The sequence below is a fragment of the Chrysoperla carnea genome, chromosome X, assembly GCF_905475395.1.
Source record: "Chrysoperla carnea chromosome X, inChrCarn1.1, whole genome shotgun sequence".
Taxonomy (NCBI): domain Eukaryota; kingdom Metazoa; phylum Arthropoda; class Insecta; order Neuroptera; family Chrysopidae; genus Chrysoperla; species Chrysoperla carnea.
The window spans coordinates 18467890-18490863 of record NC_058342.1 but is presented as its reverse complement, the minus strand read 5'-3'; the positions used below and the strand labels follow the sequence as shown (position 1 = coordinate 18490863).

The window sequence follows — 22974 nt, the reverse complement described above, 5'->3', positions numbered from 1 at the left end:
TTCTCATATGTTTGTACTTTTATTGATTTGCTAATGAATCAATTTTTTGAAAAGGAAATTCGTTTAGTTAACACCGTTCTTGATTTTTTTTCATAGACCGTTAAGAGTAAAGAGTTGCTTTAATGTTAAGAAATTTATTTTAATTTCAAAATATCAAGTATATTATAGGTCAGGAGTTTTGTATCCCAAAAAAGATTATTTTTCCATAGGCACTAAGAATACTATCGATGTTTTTCATAAAACATCGAATCAATGGTAACAAAGTAAACCCTTTTTTTTCATTGGAATCTAGAAATTGATATTGGCAGCACTCCGCGAGAGAAACAGAGTCTGTTTCTCTCTGATTTGTTTTGGTCTTGGTGAATAAAAAGACCACGAAATCTTTGAATAAAAAGATCACGAAAGAAAAAGATTTTTTTAGTGGACAGCCTTAATGACTACTCTAAAAAAAATCTCTAGCTACGCCAATGCATGCATAAACATATCACCATATTCTAGAATTGAGCACTCTAGTACAAATACTATTATAATTGTATATATTGTGGGATTTAAAACCAAAAGGTTGAAGAATTAATTTCTGTCAAAATGTCAGATCTAGTTATGTACTATACAAGTATACACATGAAATAAATATCAAATAAAAAAATTTATACCAAGAATTCATTTATATTTATATTAAAAAAAAAAAAAAAGGAGAATTTAAACAAAAATATTTATTTTGCAAACATAATCAAATTATCTAACATTTTTTACATAAATTAATTTAAAAAAACCAGTGTTGTTAAGTACGATACTTCATTACAGATCGCCGCAAAAATGATATTAAAATATAAAAATATTGAAGAGTTGGAAAAATCTATACAGATTGAAGATTTGAGTAAATACAAGGCGAAAATGTAAGTGGAAAATTTTTTTAATCAAAAACAAATTCGGAGACTGTGAATGAATCTTTGATTTCGAATCACTCCTTGTTTAACTCATGGTCGAAACATTTTAAAAGTCCTGTAAGCTAATTTTGTTCCTTAAAATTTCGAATCTATGATAATTTTATCCCCAACGGGAGTTTGCCGTTTATTGATAGACAAAACCGGTTATAATGACATGAACGGGATTCTCAGTTATGCGCGTTATATCTTGTATAGTTGTTTATAAATTTATCTAAGTGCCCATTTTCGAATATATGTATTTGCGTCCGTGAGCACGATAACTCAAAAATAAAAACCGATACCGAGATGAAAATTTTATTCAGGACGTAAAAGGTCGATGATAATATAGGCCAAATAGAAAACGGGTCCAAAGGACTCAACTTGTAAATCGTAATATAGAATAATGGTTTAAATGCAAAAAAGGTTTCTTATAAAAAACAAACAACTTTTAAATGAAATATTTTTTCGTAAATATTATTGTTCTTCCGTAAAGACGTAAAATTTCAGCTTCATTTTCTCCAGTGCTACATAAGATATTGTTGAAAATGAAAGAGACTTATTCTGAGAGAAAAATTCCTTTGTTTAATTCCGAAAAAAAACGAAACAAAATTTCTAGAAAGTGTTTTTCGAAAGAAAAACAAGTGAAAACAAACAATTGATTAAGTTAATTGTTGAAATACCTTGTATAGAAAGTGTTTAATGCCAGTGCTTGCATTATTGTTAATAATTTCGAAGAGTTTGTTTTGTTTTTGTTTTGTAACAAACACAAATATGGAATCTTTTCGGTCGCAATTTATTTGGTTTTCGAAAATTTTTGTAAAGTATTTTCTAAAATTTTGTCTTGTTTTTCGAGAATCTTTTACAAGACGACCAATTGAAGCTACCTGAAAATTTTCAACTCCCTATCTTTTATAGTTTTGGAGAAAATGAACCAAAGTTTTGTCCTAATTTTCGCCCTCATGGGTAAATAGTGTTGTTTACAAAAAAACATTTCAAACAAAAGTTGTTAATTTTATTATAAGGAACATTTTTTACATTTAAACTTTTGTTCTATCTCTAACGGTAAGACTCAAGTGACCTATGTTGCTCATTTACGAAATTAAATTCACTTAAAACTTTGAGCATGCTATAATAATTTCAGCTTCATATCTCTTTTCATTTTTGAGTGATCGTGATCACGGACAGACGGATCAATATTTCTAAGCGTTACAAACTTGGCGTATATCACATATGTATACCTTAAAATTAGTATACCCTGATATAATAATAATAATAATAATGGAATTTAACCTCCGTTTCTCAGATCACGTCCATAACAGGCCACTCACATCATTATATTTAATCTTTATTTATTTCTTTAACTACACCCGAATATACAATTCATTTTATGATGTTAGTAGAGTCGGTTATTTCGTTCTTATCCAAGCGACGGCAGTATGATCAATTTACCGCCCCATTAACACTTTTGTTCACACTGCCGCTGCTTGGATTCGAATCCGCAATTTCCCAGCCAGTAGTAAAAGCAAGTTAAGCCTCCTTAACAAGCTCGGCTACTAGCCGGTTATACCCTGGTATATATTTCATATATACGGGTTTAAAAAATTATTCTACACTAATGTTTTTTGTTTTAAATATTTATCTAATTTATAAAAAATAAAACACTTATATTCAACAATTTTGATTTTTTCTTTTGTAGGATTGTAAAAGCTATGCAAAGTTTATCACAAATTGGAAAGAAACACTTGTTAAGTGATTCAAAAGAGGATGCGTATTCACATTTTTATCGGTATATGTCATTAATGAATATAGTGTTAAAAACTCCAGAATATCAAAGAAATAAAAACGCTTTTAAGAATGATTTAAGCGAAGCGAATTATGTTTTGGAAAAATGGGAAATTTTGAGAGATGAGTTAATTAAAATTTATAAAGCCCATGGTAAAGCTACAGGTATAATCATAGTTTTTATAAACAATTAATAAATAAAATTAATTGTTAGTCCTTGGGCGACAAGACCTACGATCTGCTTAAATTAAGCGAAATTACCCTTTAAAAATATCAAAAAACTTATAGGTTCATGCGTTAGGTTAGAGTGGCTGTCCTGGGGTGGGTGGGACACACTTAGACAAAGGGCCGCTACTCCATGAACCATTTGGAACTGTTTAGGAACAGCAGGAGTGCGTTGACGTCGATGGACTTAAGGTTGGAGAGGTCTTCAAAGAAAGACTCTCTCAAGTGACTCCATCTACATGTCACTCTCATATCAAAAACTGAATAGTGCTGACAGATGAAACATCGTTTCTTCTTCCTCTCCACTGTGACAGCTCCTGCAATAGTAGTGATACATTGTCAAATCCAAGCGTTCAGCGTGTCTGCCGCCTAACCAGTGTCCTGTAATAAATAACCGCAACAATTTTGTTCATAGAGGTTCTTAGAGGCGATATAAGATCTTTGAAATGATCCTCAGACCATATCTATCTTGTAGTATCACAAGTACGTTCCTGCCACCTAAAATCGGCCTTTTTAAAGATGTCCTCTTTAAGGAGCAGCTTTTTACTTCACAAATGGAACTTCCGGATGCTCATTGATGCGTGTGTCCGACAGCATTGTACCATTTCTAGTAAGCTCATAACAATTCTCTAGATTGTCCCTGTGGCCCGGTATCCATGCCTAGTGAATAGTAATTTGTTCCGCTAGCTCATTTAAGGACATTCGGCAATCCTATGCTATCTTTGAGAAGGTTCAGGCTTAGTATTTAGCAATTTTTTCAAAACAGCTTGAAAGTTGAGAGGCTGTTGTCAAAGTTATGCGTAAAAACTTGTACGGTCTTGCTGTGTGTACAGTCTTTTTTAAATACATAAGGCGGTTTTTGCAACGTATTATTTTATTTGTAATAAATTTTTACATACAATCCTAGTAATCGAAACACCTTAGGTTTTTATTGAGTCCCGATTATCGAGCCAAGTGAGTGTCGGTCGTCCTGTGCTCACCTATATAAACAGAAAATTCCCCTTACAATGGGCATATCCAGTTTTTGATATAAGAAAAGGTAAAGCAGGAAATTTTAATCCAGAGGGACATCAAATCAGATATTTTTGGACTAAAAATTTCATAAATTCAACAGTAATTTGACATAAACACATACTTAATCAACTAAATCAATGGTAAATTCAGCTCCAGGAGAAGGCTACTACCCTGACCTGCCTACTCCTCGTGGCGCCCATGCCCCTGACGAGAAATCATTTATTTTTGCCACTAAATATATGCAACGAATCCTTAAGTATAAGTGCTTACAATATGCACTTAACCTGTTTTTTTTTTTTTTTTGTTTTTTTTTTTTTTTTTTCAATTTGTCGCCCAAGGAATCATAATTGTCCATAATTATTTGGCCAAGTAATTAATTTTTATGGTATTTCAGAGGTTTTAACGGTACCAACAGACGAAGATATGGGTTGTGAGAAAGATTTATCGTCGGGCGATACTAATGATTTCTTAAATACACCAGCAATCTGTTTAAATAATAGTAAGTTTAATATTAAAGTATTTTGGCCGTAAAACCACTTTTCTTAAGAATTTGATGAACTGTATGTTGGTAACCCGGTAGGATATTGCTTAAACTAATTTTTGTTTAACAAATAAGTAATATTGACCGACAAAAGACATTGTTTCGTGTATATTTTAAAAACCGTTTTAATGAATGATCTAAAAAACTAATATTTAATAAAACAAAACAAATCTTTTTTTTTATCAATTTGTTGAAAAGATAAACAAAAAACATTTTAAAATAAATTCACAGTTGTATGTGTCTATTGAGTATATGTATACACACTATGTCTAAGTATTATATACACTAACATGACTGTTGTTACAAATAGTGCACGTATACATATGAGCATGTTGTTACAAACTTAACTATAATGGCCAAACTACGTTAATAGCGAAAATATGCTAAATTATCCAAATTAAATTTTAATCCATTTTTTCTGATATTTTTCTAGTATACTGGATTGGAATCGATCGATTAATAGAATGTATAAAATTGACAAAGAATAAATTCAATTATATTGTTTTTGACACAAGATCAGCCGAAGAATATGCGGCAAGTCATTTATATGATAACAGTATTAAAAATGTGAATATACCGATGAACGAAGTTCCAAAAGGGTAAGATAATAAAATTTTTTACGATTTAAATACAGTTAATAAGGGTGGGTGGGGAGATTCTTGACAGGACACTATCGATTGAACTTTCTCCTACATAACTTGAGGATCTCACATGATCCTACTTGTAGGGAAATATGGAGGACGATGGAACCTCCATACATGATATTAATACGTGTAGAAGGTCAGGTATAGAGCGTTTGGGCTCGAAACCTTGGATCAATCAATCCTTAGAGCAATGCCGGCGGAGATTGCTTCTTGATATTTCGCGGCGCCTGGGCTCGACAGAATCCTATAGCTTTATCTTCTTAAAATAGCACTTCTTTCTCGATGACGTTTCGCCTCGGGTGACAGGCTGTTTTCAAGGCGGGGACAGAGTACCCTTTGATCTAAGTATTAGAGTCTCAATTGCGGCACCTGCCTTATCAATTATTATTCTTATGGTATGAGGTGGAATACAGTGGAGGTCCTGTATCGATAGAGTGATTCACTAGGAAGGTTGATATATATATAATACATGCATAATATAGTAGAGTAAGGGGTTAAAGCTCAAATATTGACAAGATATAAACACTGATAATTTTAGTAGTGCGCAGCTAGTACAAATATAAAAGCATACCATACACATACAAAGGAGGTTAATGGGCTAAGCAGCCGAGCGGGTTAAGGTACTAGCGATTTTAACCGTTTGTCTACTTAATTTCATGGATTTGTACGAAAAAAATTTAGATAATAACTCAAAATATAAAGTTTATATAAAAAAAGTAGAAAAATTATCCCAATTATAAAAGGGAGTAAATTTGGCACAGCACATTAAATGATAAAATGAAATGTAGCTTTCTAGCTATCTTTTGTCTTTTTATTCAATGAAAAAATCAAGTATGGTTTACTTTTTTTTTTTATTCGTGGTGCGCATATCTTAGCGTTAAAATCCAATAGTAGCAATTGTCTAAATTATTTAGGTCGGAGCTCCAAATCATTAATGCCCCTACCAATTCCGTAGCTACGGCGCTACTGAAATATGTCGATTTTTATAGTTCAGTGTATTTTGCTGAGTTAGTTAATTATAAATAATTTCTTTTATAGAATATCCCCAGCAAGGTTAGAATCAATTTTGACTGAAGATAGTAAAGAAAAATGGATAAATCGGGCAACATATAATTTCATTATCTTGATGGGAACTTCAGATACACCAGAAGCTTTAACACCAGCCGTTACCACTCTTCATGATAGTATTACCAAGGTATGTTTAAATTTAATAAAATACTAATAATTTGATTAAATTAATAAACGAATATATATTTTAGTGGGATCCAAATACGACTTATTATCATAAACCAATTATCCTTGAAGGTGGCTACATGAATTTTGGTTTCAAATATCCAACATATTGTACAGCGGCAATAACTAGTTCATTTAAACAAGTGGAAAATAGTACTGCACTTTTGGGTAAGGTTCCAAAATCCAAAATCGTTTTAAACCAAAAGTTAAGAACTCCCATGTGATTGAGATTTCAAATAAATTTTTTGTAGATGCTATTGAATATCCCAATTTGGATATGGATACGTTGCCACCTCCACCAGTAAATAATGTAAATATAGCACCACCAGTTACTATGGACAGTTCACCAATTAAACAAATTCCAGATTTTGATCGTAGCAAAAAAGTAAGTATCAAAAACAAACTATGGGAACATGAGAAAAGACAATTTTAAATAGACAGTTGTCCTTTGGTTAATAAAAAAAGACGGGTAGATAATCCTTGTTGTTGGTCTTCTTGGAATAGCGACGAATATTTTCGACTTAATCGATTATTTTTAGATGCTACTTACATAAACAGTGACTAAATAAACCATTTTCTTGAAGTTATTACTGGGAATTATTTAATTAAATTAGCAGGCTAGCACCTAGGCGTCTTATCTAGTGCTTTCCCACCTTCTCCGTCGGATTTTCTCCTAGGATTTATGGGTACAAGGTTTCGGACCCAAACATTCTATACCGAACTCCCTGCAGGTTTCTGTAGGTATAAAGAATATGCATGGAGCTTTTATCGTCCTCCATCATAAGTGAGATCATCTGAGATCCTCAAGTTATGATTTTGGTAGTTCAACCGATAGGGTCTTGTCAAGAGTCTCGCCACTCTTCTAAACTTTATTTTAGTGAGTTATAACCGATAACAGCCGATGGCAGTCCGCTGCTTCATTCCCTTAATGCCCGTGTGGACCGATACCCAGATCAGTATGACAGTTTTACACGAACATTTATAGACTAAAGAAGTACGGCCTAACCATCTGAGCTATCTGTGAAAAATCTGCTATGTATCCCACTGTAACCTATTGGCCGAAGAATTTTGCTTGAAAAACTTCGCGCATTGCTCAAGAAGAAATCGATTTCTTTACTCAAAGTCCTTAAACTCCCGCACCAGATATATCTCCGGCACTTGATCCATCCGTGTAAAGATACGACCCGAAAGGGGGTGGTAAGAGCTGGATGTACGTTAAGATAAGGAATGAATTAGAACGTTTTCTTTGATTCCACAACTTTGACAATATTTAAACACATTGCCAAAATATTTGAATTAAAATTATGCATGTTTTTTGTTAGAACTTAGCTGCTAAGGAACCGTTTGTTATCCTTATTTATTTAAAAAAAGAAGTTAATAAATATTTCAATTTCTATTTTAGCCAACATTCCTTTCGAACGAACCAAATAATGAGCCAAGAATATATCAAAATATGGTTATTGTAAGTTGTTTTGTGTCTAAGTTGCATTAAGGCACTATGTCGACGAACACTATTCAAAGAAAGTATACAATTTTTACATCAAAACATTAAAAAAAAAGTCTCGGAACTGTTGCAAGACATTTGTGAAAAATTTTTGTAATACTTTCTGTACAGTGTTCCTCAACAAAGGATCTTAGTGTGTATTTAGCTTTAGATTTTTTATATATATAATTATGTTTTATTTTAGGGAGACAGCGACGCTGAGGATAATGCGGTTGTACCGAAGGTAAGTTTTAATATATTTTAGAGTCCCCGCATTATAAGCAACCTAGCTGTGGCAATTAATTTGACTCCTTGGAGATCGTAAACAAATGGAAAACGTGATAGAATTTGTATAAATTTTAATCTCTTAAGCAATCAGAAGATTTCACGTTTCAAACGAAATAACAGATAGATGCTTAAAACTGGTTGTTCAAATTTTGTCTGTCACAGCAAGGCTTCTTAGTTCCCGACAATTCTTAGAATTTTTGGTAAAAATTTGATTAAAAACTTTGGTTATTCCCTTTTTAGCCTCCTATGAATGTACCTGCAAACAACATCAAGGTAAGAATTGTATTCAATATATTATATATGGACTTCTTGCCAGTTAATTCGTAGCAAATAAATTGGTGTTCCATTTTAAGGATGTACGAGCACCAAGGCAATTTTAAATAAAGAGCTTGATTTTTTTATATGAAGTTGGACCACGTCTAAATCAATTCTAAAAATTTTAGAGGGGTTGCTCTATCATTTAAATAAGCAAACAATTGACTTCAAAATTAGGCATATTTAACGTTGGTTTTTTGGTAAAACAGTAGATGGATGAAATGTTTTCATAGATTTCACCAAAACCAATCGGTGGAAATTAAAAAAAAAATAAATAAATAAATAAAATATTTAAATTAAACTCAAAATCTTAATAAATTATTGAAAACAAAAAAACCCGTTGGGTCCGACTAATTAGGGATGTATGAGCAAAGTTGTGGGGACACATTTAAAAAAATATATATTTTTCCAATTTTGATGGTGAATTATGTTTTAACTTGACAATACAAGATGAAAAGTAAGAATACAATTTTTCTATTACTGGAGTAATTTTCAAAGAATCGAAAATTTTGTTTAATTGTTTAGCTTTCGATAATTCGAAAACCAAGGCAGATATCGAAAAATTTTATTATTTTTTTTGTCTACATTCATGAAGTTATAATAAAATTAATCATCAAAGTTGAAAATAAGGTACAAATAATTTCAACATTAAATCTAAAATTGACTTGGTGCACGCACTACCGTAATAGACGAATCAAAGTTTGGACAGAAATTTATAGCGGGGATGTATGAATCCAAATCAAAAAAATTGATTCCTCTTAGTGTAAAGATCCACATAAATACAAAAACTCAAATGTGGACTGCCGGGCTAACAAGAAAGCAACTTACAGTCCATATATTTACATTTCTAGCTATTTTAACATATCGTAAAATTGAACTGTTTATATTTTAGAAACCGAAGGATATTCCAATAGAACCTCCTGAACCTCCAGCTGCTGTAATTACAAAAGAAAGTCGTAAGAAGAATGTGAACACATTTTTATCAGATAATCGATCATCGAATGATAACAATATTAATACACGATCAAATACAACCCCACAATTACCATCATATGATCGATCAAAGAAGCCGAAATTTTCCGAAAGACCAGTATCAGTTGATTTGGATGTTAGCCGATTTGAACCTACAAAACGTACTCGTGATATGGTAAGTTAACTTTTCCTGTTGATAATATGAAAGCGTTGGGAATAGTAAAAGTATTGAATTTTCTATTTCTATACTTTTTAAAATTATTTCCCTCCATTTTCATTAAAAAATAGTACCTGGATGATCGAGCTTCACTCGGTATTTTTTGAGTTAAAAAGGCACAAATTGTATGACTAATATAAGAACCATTTAAAATGTCTACACAAATACCATATGAATGTCCCGGTAATGCGCTTTCTTTCGTCGCCAATAGATGTCAGGGGGAGTCATATTTTGCAGTCAATGTTTCGGTTTTTCCTGAAAACACGGATAAAACGGCATTTTCTATAAAAAAAAAAAACTATCTAGATCGATTTTCCGCCCAAAAAATCTCCTTATATATATATATATATATATACATATGTATATATACAATAATTTTTATTTTTTTGCAGATGCCTGGTTGTACCGGTTTGCAAAATAACAGCAATTATTGCTATATCAACTCAATTTTACAAATATTGTTTCATTTGCATGAGTTTAGAGATTATTTGATCAATGGCGGATATTTAGTGCATGTGAATAGATCCAGTAAAACACAGGGAAAAATTGTTGAAGAATTGGCTGCAATGTGTAAATTATATTGGTCGGGCGAGTGTTCAACACTTAGTTCTAAGAGTTTAAAGGTAAGGGACATTATTTTTTTTAAACTATTTCAGAGAATTTAATTAGAAATACATCGAGAAGATTTAAAGATTAGGATTTTTATTTTAAGAAAATTACAAACTTGTAAAAGAAATGTCGAAAATACGTAGAGATTTTTAGTAACCGTCAATTACAGGGAACTGTCGAAGATTTGAATGCTTTTCACTGCAGACCTTATCTGAAAGATATATAATATAATTCACGCAGCATTCTGATCCCAACGAACTATATAATCTATAAATCCGTTTGCATTCATTGTTACTTCCAGAAGTCGAACATAAAATTCGGATTTATTTATCTATAAAACTAGAGCCATCAGAAAGTTCGGTTTTCTTTCCCCTGATAGCGCTCATTATGCCATTTCGGAATTTTACCCAACACTAGAACCATCTCAAGGATTGTATTTCATCTGAAAATGTACACTCTAAGTCAAAATAAACTCAAAAGTTGAACCATTCTAAGGGATAAAATATTGATGCTACGAACAAAATTTTGGTATAGTTGTTCATATAATCAACTAAAGAGGTGTTCCTTGTAAAAAAATAAACCACTTTTGTTTGAAACATTTTTTCGAAAAATGTCACTGTTTACCATTGAGTGAGAAAATTAAGAAAAAACTTTGGAGTCCATTTTTTCCAAAACTATAAAAGATAGGCAGTTAAAAATTTGCAAGTAGCTTCAATTAGTGATCTTGTCAAATAATTTTGAAAAAAGAAAAAAAATTCTAGAAAACCAAATACTTTCTCTTCTAATTCATAAAAAAAATGTAAGCTCTAATATTTAACACTTTCTATACAAGGTATTTCAACAATTAACTCAGTCTATTGTTTATTTTCACTTGTTGGTTGTAATTGTAATTTTGACTTTTAATTTTTATTTTAAAAGTCAAAATTAGGTGATAAAATATTCGAATATCATTGACCTATAAGGATCACTCTCATTGGCTAAACATTAATTAACTAATCGAATCTGATTGGCTGACTTCGAAATTTGTTACATACTTGAAAAGCATGTCTATCTATATGTTATATATATATATGGTAGAACGTCACCAAATTAGCAGCGAGTAACATACACAATAAGGGCAATTATAATTACCTAAATCATACTGATGATGACTACTTGGAAGTCAAAATACGTATTTATATAATACAAAAATTGAGGCAAAATCGGAATTTAAAATCTATAACTCGAATTTTTTTATTTCTCCGTGAGAATTTATAAAATAATATTTTTTTGTTTAAATTTCAGGCTGTTGTAGGAAAAATAAATCCACGTTTTGCAAATAATACTCAAGAAGATTGTCATGAATTCTTCATGTTCTTACTACATTATTTACATGAAGAACTCTCATATCGCATTAGCATACCTCCAGAAGCTAGTGAACCAGAAATAAAATTTATCGAATACATGAATCACTTGCAAAGTTTCATCAACAAATATTTCTTTGGACAATCTCAAACTCGAGTACGTTGTCATGCATGCCATCATGTCAGTTCGACATACACACCATTCGGTTGTCTAACATTGGAGATTGTTGGGAATACGCTAGAAGAATGCATCAACGAACATTATCGGGAAGAGGAAGTTGATGACTTCCGTTGTGAGAATTGTAACGTTAAAGGAACCGTTACAAAACAAACGAATATTTATCGAACACCGAATTACTTGACAATACATTTGAAACGATTTAAAGGAGCTGGATTACGATGTTATCATAAAAAGTTGGATCGTTTAGGGTTCCCAATGCGGCTAGTATTACCAACGGTTGTCAATAATGTATCATCCGTCGCAAATTACGACTTATTGGGTATTTGTATACACAGCGGTAGTCTGGATAGTGGCCATTATAAGTCGTATATTGATGTAGAATCGAATAATAACTGGATCGTGTTTGATGATTCACGGATTACTACTTTAGGATCTTTGTTGAATCATATTCGAAGTATTACACGAGATGTTTATATGCTGTTTTACAAAATATCACCGGTTCCGGTATAAACTTTTTTTTTGTTGATATTTATCAATTTTTTCTATATTTTGACAGATTTTTTAAATTTTTATTTCAGTTATTTATATTTTTTTTAAGCTAAAATCATTCCAGATTTAATTCGAATTTCTTTTGGATACCTTTAATATTATGATTATTAAATCGAGTTATGTAATTTTTGTTTGGCCAAAATTTGATGTGGGAAGTTTGAAATGATTTTCGATCGAAATAAGTGGTCTTATTGTAATATTTTGGGGATTCTTTTATTATTTTCTATGGGGAGTATATATCATTTACTCCATGCGCACGGCCTAGTAATTAAAGATTTTGGTTAAATCTACGTAAATTCAAAACTTTTGGATTTTTCTCTAAATTTTGTTCATCCATTTTGTTTTCGGAACATCTTTTCTTAAATCATATATTTTGGGGTTGCTTTTCGATATTTTTGGCGTGTCTTTTCGACATGCCTTGACTTCGAGTACTAAATTGGACTGTTACTTTTGATGTATTTTTTCGATAACCCGTGTCTTTGAAAAGCATACTAAATTTTTGATATGATAGAGCTCATCTAGTTGTAGTATTTCTTCTACTATTTTTTTTAAGTTTCATTTTACAAGATGAAGCAGTGCGATATACCGGCCAACTTAGAGGACCCGGTAATTTTTTATTTGATTTAACTTTATTTGATGCATAGAGAACTAACCTCATTTCGATGAAAGGTGATTTTAATCCGCCATTCTCTATCCATATTTTGATTTATACCCGATAATTGCTCTATTTTTGGAATTATTTTTATTTTCTGGGTAAAAATAATTTATTTTAGAATGTAATTGATTTATTTGAAGGTAAATTTGTAAATGGTATCTAATTTTTAGGCTTTTTCCGTCCATAAACTCTTTTTACAAACTTTAGGTTACATGTTGACGAATTTTGATCATTGTATCCTAGAATGTACTTGTAAATTCGTCAATATCAATTTTTTTTTGGTGGTTAGTCTAAAGGAAGCCATCTTGTAATGGAAATTAAGGTTGTGAGGTTTTTTGATTATTTTCATTTGAGGTAGATATTTATTAAATTAACGAAATATTTAGACTAAATACCCAAACTCAAAGTTACATCGCGAATGGATTTTACTCCTTCAAATAATATTAAGATCAGGCAAAGATAATCTTGAAAACCTGAATATGCCAGAGATTCTTCAATTCCTTGACAAGGTTCAATTTGAGTGGGTTGTGACAGCTCCTTACTTTAAAGACCATGCAACGTAAAAAATTTTTCACTAGGGAGAAAAATTATAAGCTGTCTTATAACTTGATAACACAAGTGTCAATTGGAATTTTGAGATTCTGAAAATGTCCGGGAATAGAGAAAAGATATTTTATGAAACTCTAGAAACTCTGGACTTTCAAATAGATCTGGTTAAGGAATGTTTTTCTATATTAAGTAAAACCCAGTTAGTTTGACTGCCATTGCAGACTACTTCCAAGATTAACTAATTTAAGAATATCCTTGAGTTTGGCGTTAAGTTTATTTTATAAAATTAAAGACTGATAATAAAAACCCCCCTAGAAATTGATGAAATGATAAATAAAAACTAACCAATCATCTGCAAACAAGATGGCTTCTTTTTAGTTAATTTCACACCACAATGGCGCTGCAATTTTTAAGGATGAATCTGGACTGTAATTTTAGCTTAAAAAAACCCGTTCACATATTAAAAAAAAAAAAAAAATTTTAGTAAATTATAATTATGTATAAAAATATTCCCTAAATTACATTGCCAAAATAACCCGAATGACGAAATCTGTGATAACATCTTGTTAAGGCATGGTTTAAACATGTTCATATAAGATTAGCAATTGGGTTTTGTATTTAGTGTTTGAATAATAAATTTATTATAATTTTTGAAAATTTGACTTATTTGATTGATTTGAAATCGTTATTTATTCAATTTTTAATATAAATTTACTGTCATCAATGTTTATTTCATCGCCTTCACGTTAGAATCTATTTGTCGTAAAACACACCATCATTTCTTTTTTTTCGTCTTCGAAATACCTTGCATTTTCGACATTGTTTTTGGACTCTTCTAACATGGACTCGATCGATCCAAAATAGCTACCCTGGAGTGGAAATTTTTATTTCAAAAGTAGAAAGAAGTCATTCGAGGCCAAATCTAATGCAAACTATGGTTAATCTATTCATAATTGTCGTGTTTTTTGACCTACATGGTGTAATTATCCTCTTGAAAAATGTATGAAGTTCCACATTTCTGATCGTTTTGGATGGATTTTTTATTGACCGGTTGCCGCCTTGGAAATAATTTATGGTAGATCTAATCATAAATATTGAAGAATGAATGTGGCATTTATATGGTGTTTTTGACCTTCCTTGGAGCCTCCGTTCTAATCATTTTTTAGGAAATTGCCAATGGAATTGCATTTGGAATTTAATGCAAACCTATTTTGAACCATTAATTATTTTATTTTTTATTTTTGCAGGATGCATGTAACGGGAAAAAATGGACTGACCTTTCATTTTTGGATTATACACATTCAAAAAAAAAAAAAAAAATGAATGAACAAGCCTTGAATTTCACTTCGTTTAAATCTTTACACGTCGAGTAGATTTTCTAAAAAATTGCTGAAACCTTTCAACAATTTTCTCTCTTGTGGTCGGTGAATGATTACGGCTTTCCAAAATGGCTTCTTCAAGACATTTTGGACAGTATTCTTTTTCAGACTTATCTCGCAAAGTAGTAATTGTAAGTTGCGCTGGTACATGTCGTTAAAACTTCATCAGATAAGTGATAAACTAATCGAAATTCGAGTTTCATGCCACTATGATGTGTAGAATCCGAAATGGAAAAGCCAATTTAAGCATGTATTATAAAATGGGACTGATCATACATTTTCAGATTTTATCTAAAAATAAGTGACAAAATTTCAAATTCCAAAAAAAATTTGTAGTTTTGTCATTTAAAATTTTGTGAAATCTGAAAATGCATCGTGAGCCCCCCTTTTTTAATTTGTTTGAATGCTTTTTTAGGTAACCACATCATTTTACGCTGACAATAACGCTTACGCATCCACTCTTGAAAAGAAAGTATCCTTTTCTAGTATTATTGATATAAATGAGGATGCTGACGATTTCTCTTACGCATCCACTCTAGAAAAGAAAGTATCCTTTTCTAATATTATTGATGTATATGAGGATGTTTTTGGTGAACCTCATCATTATGAGAACCTACCTTGTCATTATTATCAATATGTGGTTCCAGCTTATCAATATGAGGACCTACCTCATCAATATGAGGAAATACAGGAACTACCTCATCACTATGAGGACCCTCTGTATCATAAACTGAATGGTGACCCTCAAATCAATCAAACTGATGAATCAGAATCAGAGTCTCCCATTTTAAATCTATATTCTTGTATTAATTATCTTTTATTTGTTTGTTTTTGTTTAATGATTTTTAATTTTTTTATGATTTTATTTTTATTTCAAACTTATTGAATTATGAAAAATGAATTTTTAGAAGAATGAATCCATATTTTTATATATTTAATTAAAAAAAAAAAAAGGAAACAAATGAAAATTATCACATTTATAAAAAATAATTAAGAATATAGGATATATCGTAAATGACGTTGCATTTCTGGTGAATGGATTCGTGAAATCAAAGTGCGTCTAAAAGAACTTAAAAGTTTATCATTCCTAACACATCTTTATTAGGGATGTTTAAAAGGTATATTTGGAAGGGATTTTAATGTTAAGAAAAACTATCTAGCGATATAGAAAAAAGAACTATATGTGTTAGCTCTCATAGATATATAATATTTAACGGAAATGTTGTTTACAATATTGTATATTGTATATCATACATACAAATAATGTAAGAATTTTTGGTAGCCAAAATTTTGTTCATGAATTATATAAAACGTTAAAATAATTGTTTTTATTTTAATTTGGATCACCATATCGCTAGCAAAAACTACAAATACGATACCAGCACATTAAAATGTATAATGAAGTAGGTACGTTTTGTCTTTTTATTCAATGAAAAAATCAGTCTTGGCGTTAAAATCCTATTAAAAAAAATAATAATTTTAAAACGATCCACTTAACTTAAGAAATACTTTAAAAGTTATTATAATTTTAAAAACCAGTAATTTTTTCATGCGTTCTTATGGAGATTTGTTCACTCAACAGATTACACTCATTTAAATTTCCATAAAAAAACCTACGAATCGTTCCAGATTATACAAAGTGGGCCATTTTAATCTATACACCTAAATATCTCGTTTTGTAGTTAACCAAACAAAAAATAACTTAAACGAAAGTTGCAGAGTTTGATGAGGGACATCATGTTGTGATATCAGATTGGATCTAGTTCTTCGGATTTCTTTAACAGCCAATTTAGATCATAAACGGTAAGAGATAGAATAACACTTTAAAGTTGATCCACATAAAAAAATTACAATTTTTGTTTAAAACATTTTTTCGAAAAACGTTAGCTTTCGTTGGAAATTCGCCCTAAAAATATTCCATTATTGCATTTAATCGAAAGAAAATGCGCTTTAGGTTTATCGATAATTGTAGGTCAAAGTTATGGACACAGAATGTCTTCTATAGCCCTTAACAACTTTTGGCTACAGTATTTTTCCGTAGTTGGCGTGTTTTCTTTCGATTAAATGCAATAATAATGACACATTTTTAAGTCGCATCATTTTCTCCGAAAGCTAACGGTTTTCTACAAAATGTTTTAAATAAAAATGTAAGTTTTTTTTATGAGAATCAACTTTCTAATTTTATTTCTTACCGTTTAGTATCTAAATTGGCTATAAAGCAACGCGAAAAACTAGGTTCAATCAGATGTCAAAACATGATGTACCCCATCAAACTCTGCAATTTTTGTTTAAATTATTTTTTTATTGTTTAACTACAAAACGAGATATTAGGTGTACAAATTAAAATGGCCCACCCTGTATAATTTTAACTCAATTTTATTAACATTCACTAAACTTGGTTTTTATTCGATAAACCAATTAGGTAGACTGTACAAGACGTATTATTTCAGTCAAACCAAATGAACTAGAGCTGCTTGAATAGTATATATAATTGATTTATCGAATAAAAACAAGGTTTTAGATTTATTTTAAATATTTCTCAACAACCGTTTAGTGAATGTTAATAAAATTGTGCATAGCATTTCTATTAAAGTAGTTTCTTACTCAAATCACTTAAACTTGACCCCACATTTTTTTTTTATTTATTCCAAAGATTAAATGCATCCATAAAAAATATTATTTTTTTACCGCATGTTTCAACAAACAAATATTAATAAATATGAATAATATACCGTTTGTAAAGCATCCCGTTCTTATATATAAGATAAAGAAAGGAGCTTCTCAAAGTTTATTGTGTGTGGAGTTAATCGGCTGTCGTCGCGTATACACACAAACAACTAATAAATGATACGATTGCACGTGCATCACATACAATAAATTGTCTGAAGAGTCTTTCTTTGTCTTATACATAAGAATTTTCATAAAAACTCTTCTTACTTCATATATCATAATGGCTAACGAGATGCTTTACAAACGGTATATTATAAGTTTTACTTTATTCATAATCAAAATTACGTTGCCTATTGCAAAAAAAAAGGAAAATTTTTAGCTTATGTTTATCAATTGACAACAACAGCTGATCATTGAATTTGACAGTTATTTTTGGTGAACTCAGTTTTTAAAAATGTTTTTACGATTTTTAATTATTGTTAATGTGTATTAAATATTGTATTGTGTTATTTTAATTTATTATGAATTTTTTTATACCATTAGTTGTAAGAAAATGATTACTGGTTGGACTAAGTAACTTGGGTAACAAACTTATATACTAATTAAACTACCTTAAATACTACAAATTCAAAAAATTTAATATTATTTATGATCTAACAAAATCATTTTGTTTTTGCTACATCGAAGCAACGAAGTTATATATTGAATAATTAAAGTTTTAAAATCAAAGTCAAAAGCTATTTGAAATTAACGAATGCATCTTCTTTAGAAATGAATGTAATTAATGATATCCCCTGTATAAAAATGAAAAAAAAAAATGAAATACATTATATACATAATTTAAATAAAAAAAGGTTGCGAAAGAAAGAATGAAACGTAAGATAAAACGTATTTGTTTTGGAAATAAAAAAACATAATTCTGTTATTTGTATTGAAGAATGCATGAATAAAAAATCATATTGTTAATGTCAACATAGTCTATTTGTTTATTTACCCGATTATTAAATCAAATTTCCAGGGCCGCATTACCCATATTGAACGCGGGGGTGCAAAAATAAGCCTACATCCCCTTATCAATACAAAAAAAGATTAATTAAACACCAATTTTTTAATTTAACACGTATATTTAAGGTAGTATGAGCACCAAGGCAATTTTAGATTTAGAGTTAAAATTATTTGTGCCTTATATTCAACTTTGATGATGAATTTTGTTGTAACTTTATGAATGTACGAAAAATAAGAATAAAATTTTTCGATATCTGCCATGGTTTTCGAAATTTCAAAAGCTAACTAATTAAACAAAATATTCAATTTTCGATATTTTGAAAATTACTCCAGATATGAAAAATTGTATTTTTAATTTTCATCTTATATTGTCAAGTTATAACACAATTCACCATCAAAATTAAAAAAAATATTTTTTTAAATTTTTGTCCCCACTACCGTGCTCATACATACTTAATTAGTCGGGATCCATCTACCGTTTTACCATAAAACCAATGTTAAATATGCCTACTTTTGAAGTCATTTATTTCAGAATCGTCTGCTTTGAAATCTTTCCATTCGATACTTAATATGACCAAATTTGTCAATATATCTGAATGGATCATAGTTGATTGTAAATAGGTTTTTGTTATTTTCAATTTTGAAAAAGACATTACTTTCTGCTACTGTCACAGGAAGAGTTATATATGCGCATGAGGGTGTTGAAAAATTCGGAAACACGGACATTAAATTATTTGAATAATAGGTAAAGAATGTCTCAGATTTCATTTCAAAGGTAAAGAATGTCTCAGTTTTCATGTTTATATTTGACGGAGGCGAAAAGCGCCCGCGGCATCTTCGTTTAGCACTACGGAATGAAAGTTGGCACTTTCTGCTTGGAGAGGAGAAAATATAATTTAATAGACCGATTGGACTTTTATTTATAAAAGAAAGGCAGCAATTCCAACCCATTAAATAGATCTTCTCCATCAATATCCGATCTATTTTCATGTAACTTTTATTCTAGGTTGAGAAATAGTGCTTTTTTTTCTTTTCCAGCAGATAAAATTAAAACGATATGGTCAGTCAATTTCAATAGGCGATTAAAATTTTTTTTCTTAAATGATTTCAAAACGCTAGGCTATCGAAATGTTAATGTTGTAGCTTATTTCTATTATGTTGGTAACTACAGAGACAAAGAGTGAGCAACGCGAGTCCAAAGGGTGTGGGCGGACTCACCCCATTGCACGTTCTTTTTAACTTTGTGTACACGTTTATTCGAAAATCGATTTAATTCTTGTAGTTAAAAGATCTAAAAAAAAAAAACAAAACAAGTGAAAACAAACAATTGACTTAAAATAATTGTTGAAATACCTTGTATAGAAAGTATTGGATGTCAAAAGAAACCCAATACAATTATTTTGTTTTCGAAAATTTTCGAAAGTAATTTCTACAATTTTTTTTCGAAAATCTTTCACAAGCCCGATAGTTGAAGCTACAAGTTTTCAACTCCCTATCTTTTATATTTTCAGAGAAAATGAACACCAAAATTTGAACACCTAACTTGCGCTTTCACTCTTGCGGTTTACAAAATAGATCCTAGGGACCCAAGACCCAATTGACATATGTTGCTCAGTTACGAACTCAAGCTCACTTTTTTCGTCTTGAGTAGGCTATAAGAAATTCAGCTCGGTATCTCTTCGTTTTTGAATTATTGTGCTGATAGACGAACGGACAGACGAACAAACGGAAATGGATTAATTACGTGATTTTATGAAAACCTACACCATAATTTTGCTCGTATCACCGATATTTCTAAGCCTTACAAACTTGAGACTAAAATTAGTATACTTCGATATATATTTCACATATACAGGGTATAATAACTCAATATTAATTACAACATTGTCAGTACAGGGTGTGCAACAATTAACGCAGTTAATTATTTATTTTCACTTGCTTTCTATTCATTCTGTTTTGTTTGGCTTTTGTATCTAATATCTACTGTTATGTCTACGTTCTGAATATTTTATAAGTCTGTTATTGTACGTGCGCAATCTACTATCACGACTGTTGATTTCTATTATACCGACATTACCGACTTTATAAATTTAGTTCCAAACTTGTACACCTGTAGCAAATGTTTATCAGCAAGTACACATACCGTTTTTTTCTGACTGAATCTAATACTTTCGCTTTTAAACAACCTTGTACAAAGAAAATATAAAACTAAACTATATGCTTCTTGAAATACCCTTACCCCTGGGGCCTGCACCTTGCAACATGATATTATCACAATCTATATATAGACTATGATATTATTAACAACAATTAATAATTTCATTTTGAAGACAGGGTCGGATTATCTAAACCATGTTAGGTAATTATTTAAGTAATAAAAATCTTGACTGTTTTAATATTTTAATAGATTTGTTTTCTTTCTCTAATTTTATTTACGATTAAGTTGTTCTTTTACCGTATCACGTCAATTCAGTAAATAATAATACTAAAATATAAAGCTTAAGAACTTATTAAAAAATTTTTTCGTTTTTAAATTAATATAAGTTTTCTTAAGGGGTCAATGATATTTCAGAAAACTCATGTTGCAAAGTAGTCAGGTTATCACCAGCACTTGACCTGTAAAAAAAGTGCAAAAAAAATTGTTAAATTGACCCATTTCCGAGATATTGCATCTTAAAGTTTAAAAATCGAATTTTTGGGGTACAAATATTGAAATGAGATGAAACTAGGTAGGTATCATGTTGTCATACTTTTCGGAAATATCGTTTATGCAACTTCAGTAGGTATTGTTATACATATATATCGCAGCCAACTCGTAATTAGCCGTTCAATGAACAGCCTAGCCATTTTACTAAACGGCGCCGTTCAACTAGTGGCCTGAACGTCATTCAATCATTCAATCAAATAGCTAGTGACAAACGACTCGAATCGATAATGTTTAATTACTTGCCTAGCCTAGTCATTAAGATTTATTCAATTCTACCACCTGGCGCTAAAATCTATACACTGTGCTTAATATCATTCAGGCCGCTAGTTGAACGGGGCCGTTTAGTAAAAAGGCTAGGCTATTAACAGAACGGCTAATTAAAGTAGGCTGCGACACATACATCGTATACTATACAGTAGACATAACTACACCGAAGCTGAATCATATTCGAAATATCCCGAAACGTTATAAACCTCAAAGATTCGCTTAAAATTTTTTCTTTTACCATTTAGAGAATATCCATCTAATGTCATTTCATTTCAAAGTTTTTACCGCTTAAAATTAGGAGGCGAAATCGATTTTAACAAAAATAAAATTTTGGAAACGGGTCAATTTAGTAACAGAGATTACGTATATCGATTTTTAGATCGATCGGATACAGTGAACTATAATTTTTTTCTATTTTTTAATCCATTATGTATTAAAATTTACTTTCCAAATCCATTAAGCAAAATAAAAGTTCACCTTTAAAACTATTTCTTTACAAATAAAATGACTAACTTACATATGGAGGTTGCATGAATATTTTACAATAAAAACTTAAAAAAAATTCTTGTATTTGATATCTTTGTTATATTATACTTTATGTAAACAAATCATGAATAAATGATTAACCCTTTTATACAATAAAATGTAAATGTTATTTAGAAAATGAGAAAATATTGAAAATGAATTATAATAATATAAAATAAATATTAAAATGATTTTCTCTACTCAATGTTTAATTTCTTCTTTATATTTTATAACAAATATAAAACAGCTGAAATCTGAATTAAATTTTATTTACACACGGAAAACCCATCAAATATTATCCAATAGTTTAAATTAAATATCTTTTTTTGGTCTTGTTTTGTTTCTGAAATATCAATTATCGTTTACTAGCAGTTATCCACTCGCTTCGTTGGGAAATATCAACTTTAAAAACAAAGACCGTATATAACCTTTACCTACCTTGCTCTCCCTTCGCTCGAAATTAGGCGAGACGATATAATATCACGAATATGATGTATATAATACTCCTCGGGCCAAGATTTTTTATAAAATATGTCAAGAAATGCACGCAAAATGTCTTTTGCACGGTGAGGTTAGGTCAAGGATAAAAAAAATGCTTAGAATTGTCCAAAATATAAAAACCAATAGTTTTTAATTTATACGATACTTCTGTCACATTTTATGGGCGTAAATAAAAAAAAATTATTCCCATGAATATGATTTTGTTGAGTACACTCAGACGAAAATTTTCCGCACCGGCTCCCACAAAAATTTACTGGTGCGGAGTCGATTCTTGGGTCAAATTCCTTATTTCCTCGGTTATTATGCCATTTTCTAAATTTTGAATCAAAATTACCTTAGAACAAGATTCTTTTATTTTCGAGTTGTTCTCGAATTTTATCAAATAAAAAATCCT

At 30.4% G+C, this 22974-nt stretch overlaps 1 protein-coding gene across 1 annotated transcript; it reads left to right on the top strand.

The window, feature by feature from the left end:
- Positions 1-728: 728 nt before the first annotated feature.
- On the top strand, positions 729-12323 carry LOC123302255 (ubiquitin carboxyl-terminal hydrolase 8-like). Its single transcript, XM_044885112.1, has 13 exons — positions 729-896; positions 2623-2873; positions 4342-4446; positions 4922-5087; positions 6171-6327; positions 6392-6533; positions 6617-6750; positions 7768-7827; positions 8054-8092; positions 8377-8409; positions 9344-9598; positions 10033-10263; positions 11534-12323. Exons 1-13 carry the CDS (start codon positions 817-819, stop codon positions 12281-12283), a joined length of 2403 nt encoding a protein of 800 aa, XP_044741047.1. The 5' UTR covers positions 729-816; the 3' UTR covers positions 12284-12323.
- The last annotated feature ends 10651 nt before the right edge of the window (positions 12324-22974 follow it).

Excerpts from the sequence above, each read along its gene's own strand:
- LOC123302255 (XM_044885112.1), top strand. The coding sequence starts at position 817 with ATGATATTAAAATATAAAAATATTGAAGAGTTGGAAAAATCTATACAG. Across the intron at positions 2,874-4,341 it reads AGCCCATGGTAAAGCTACAG|AGGTTTTAACGGTACCAACA; the intron begins GTATAATCATAG and ends ATGGTATTTCAG. Across the intron at positions 7,828-8,053 it reads TATATCAAAATATGGTTATT|GGAGACAGCGACGCTGAGGA; the intron begins GTAAGTTGTTTT and ends GTTTTATTTTAG.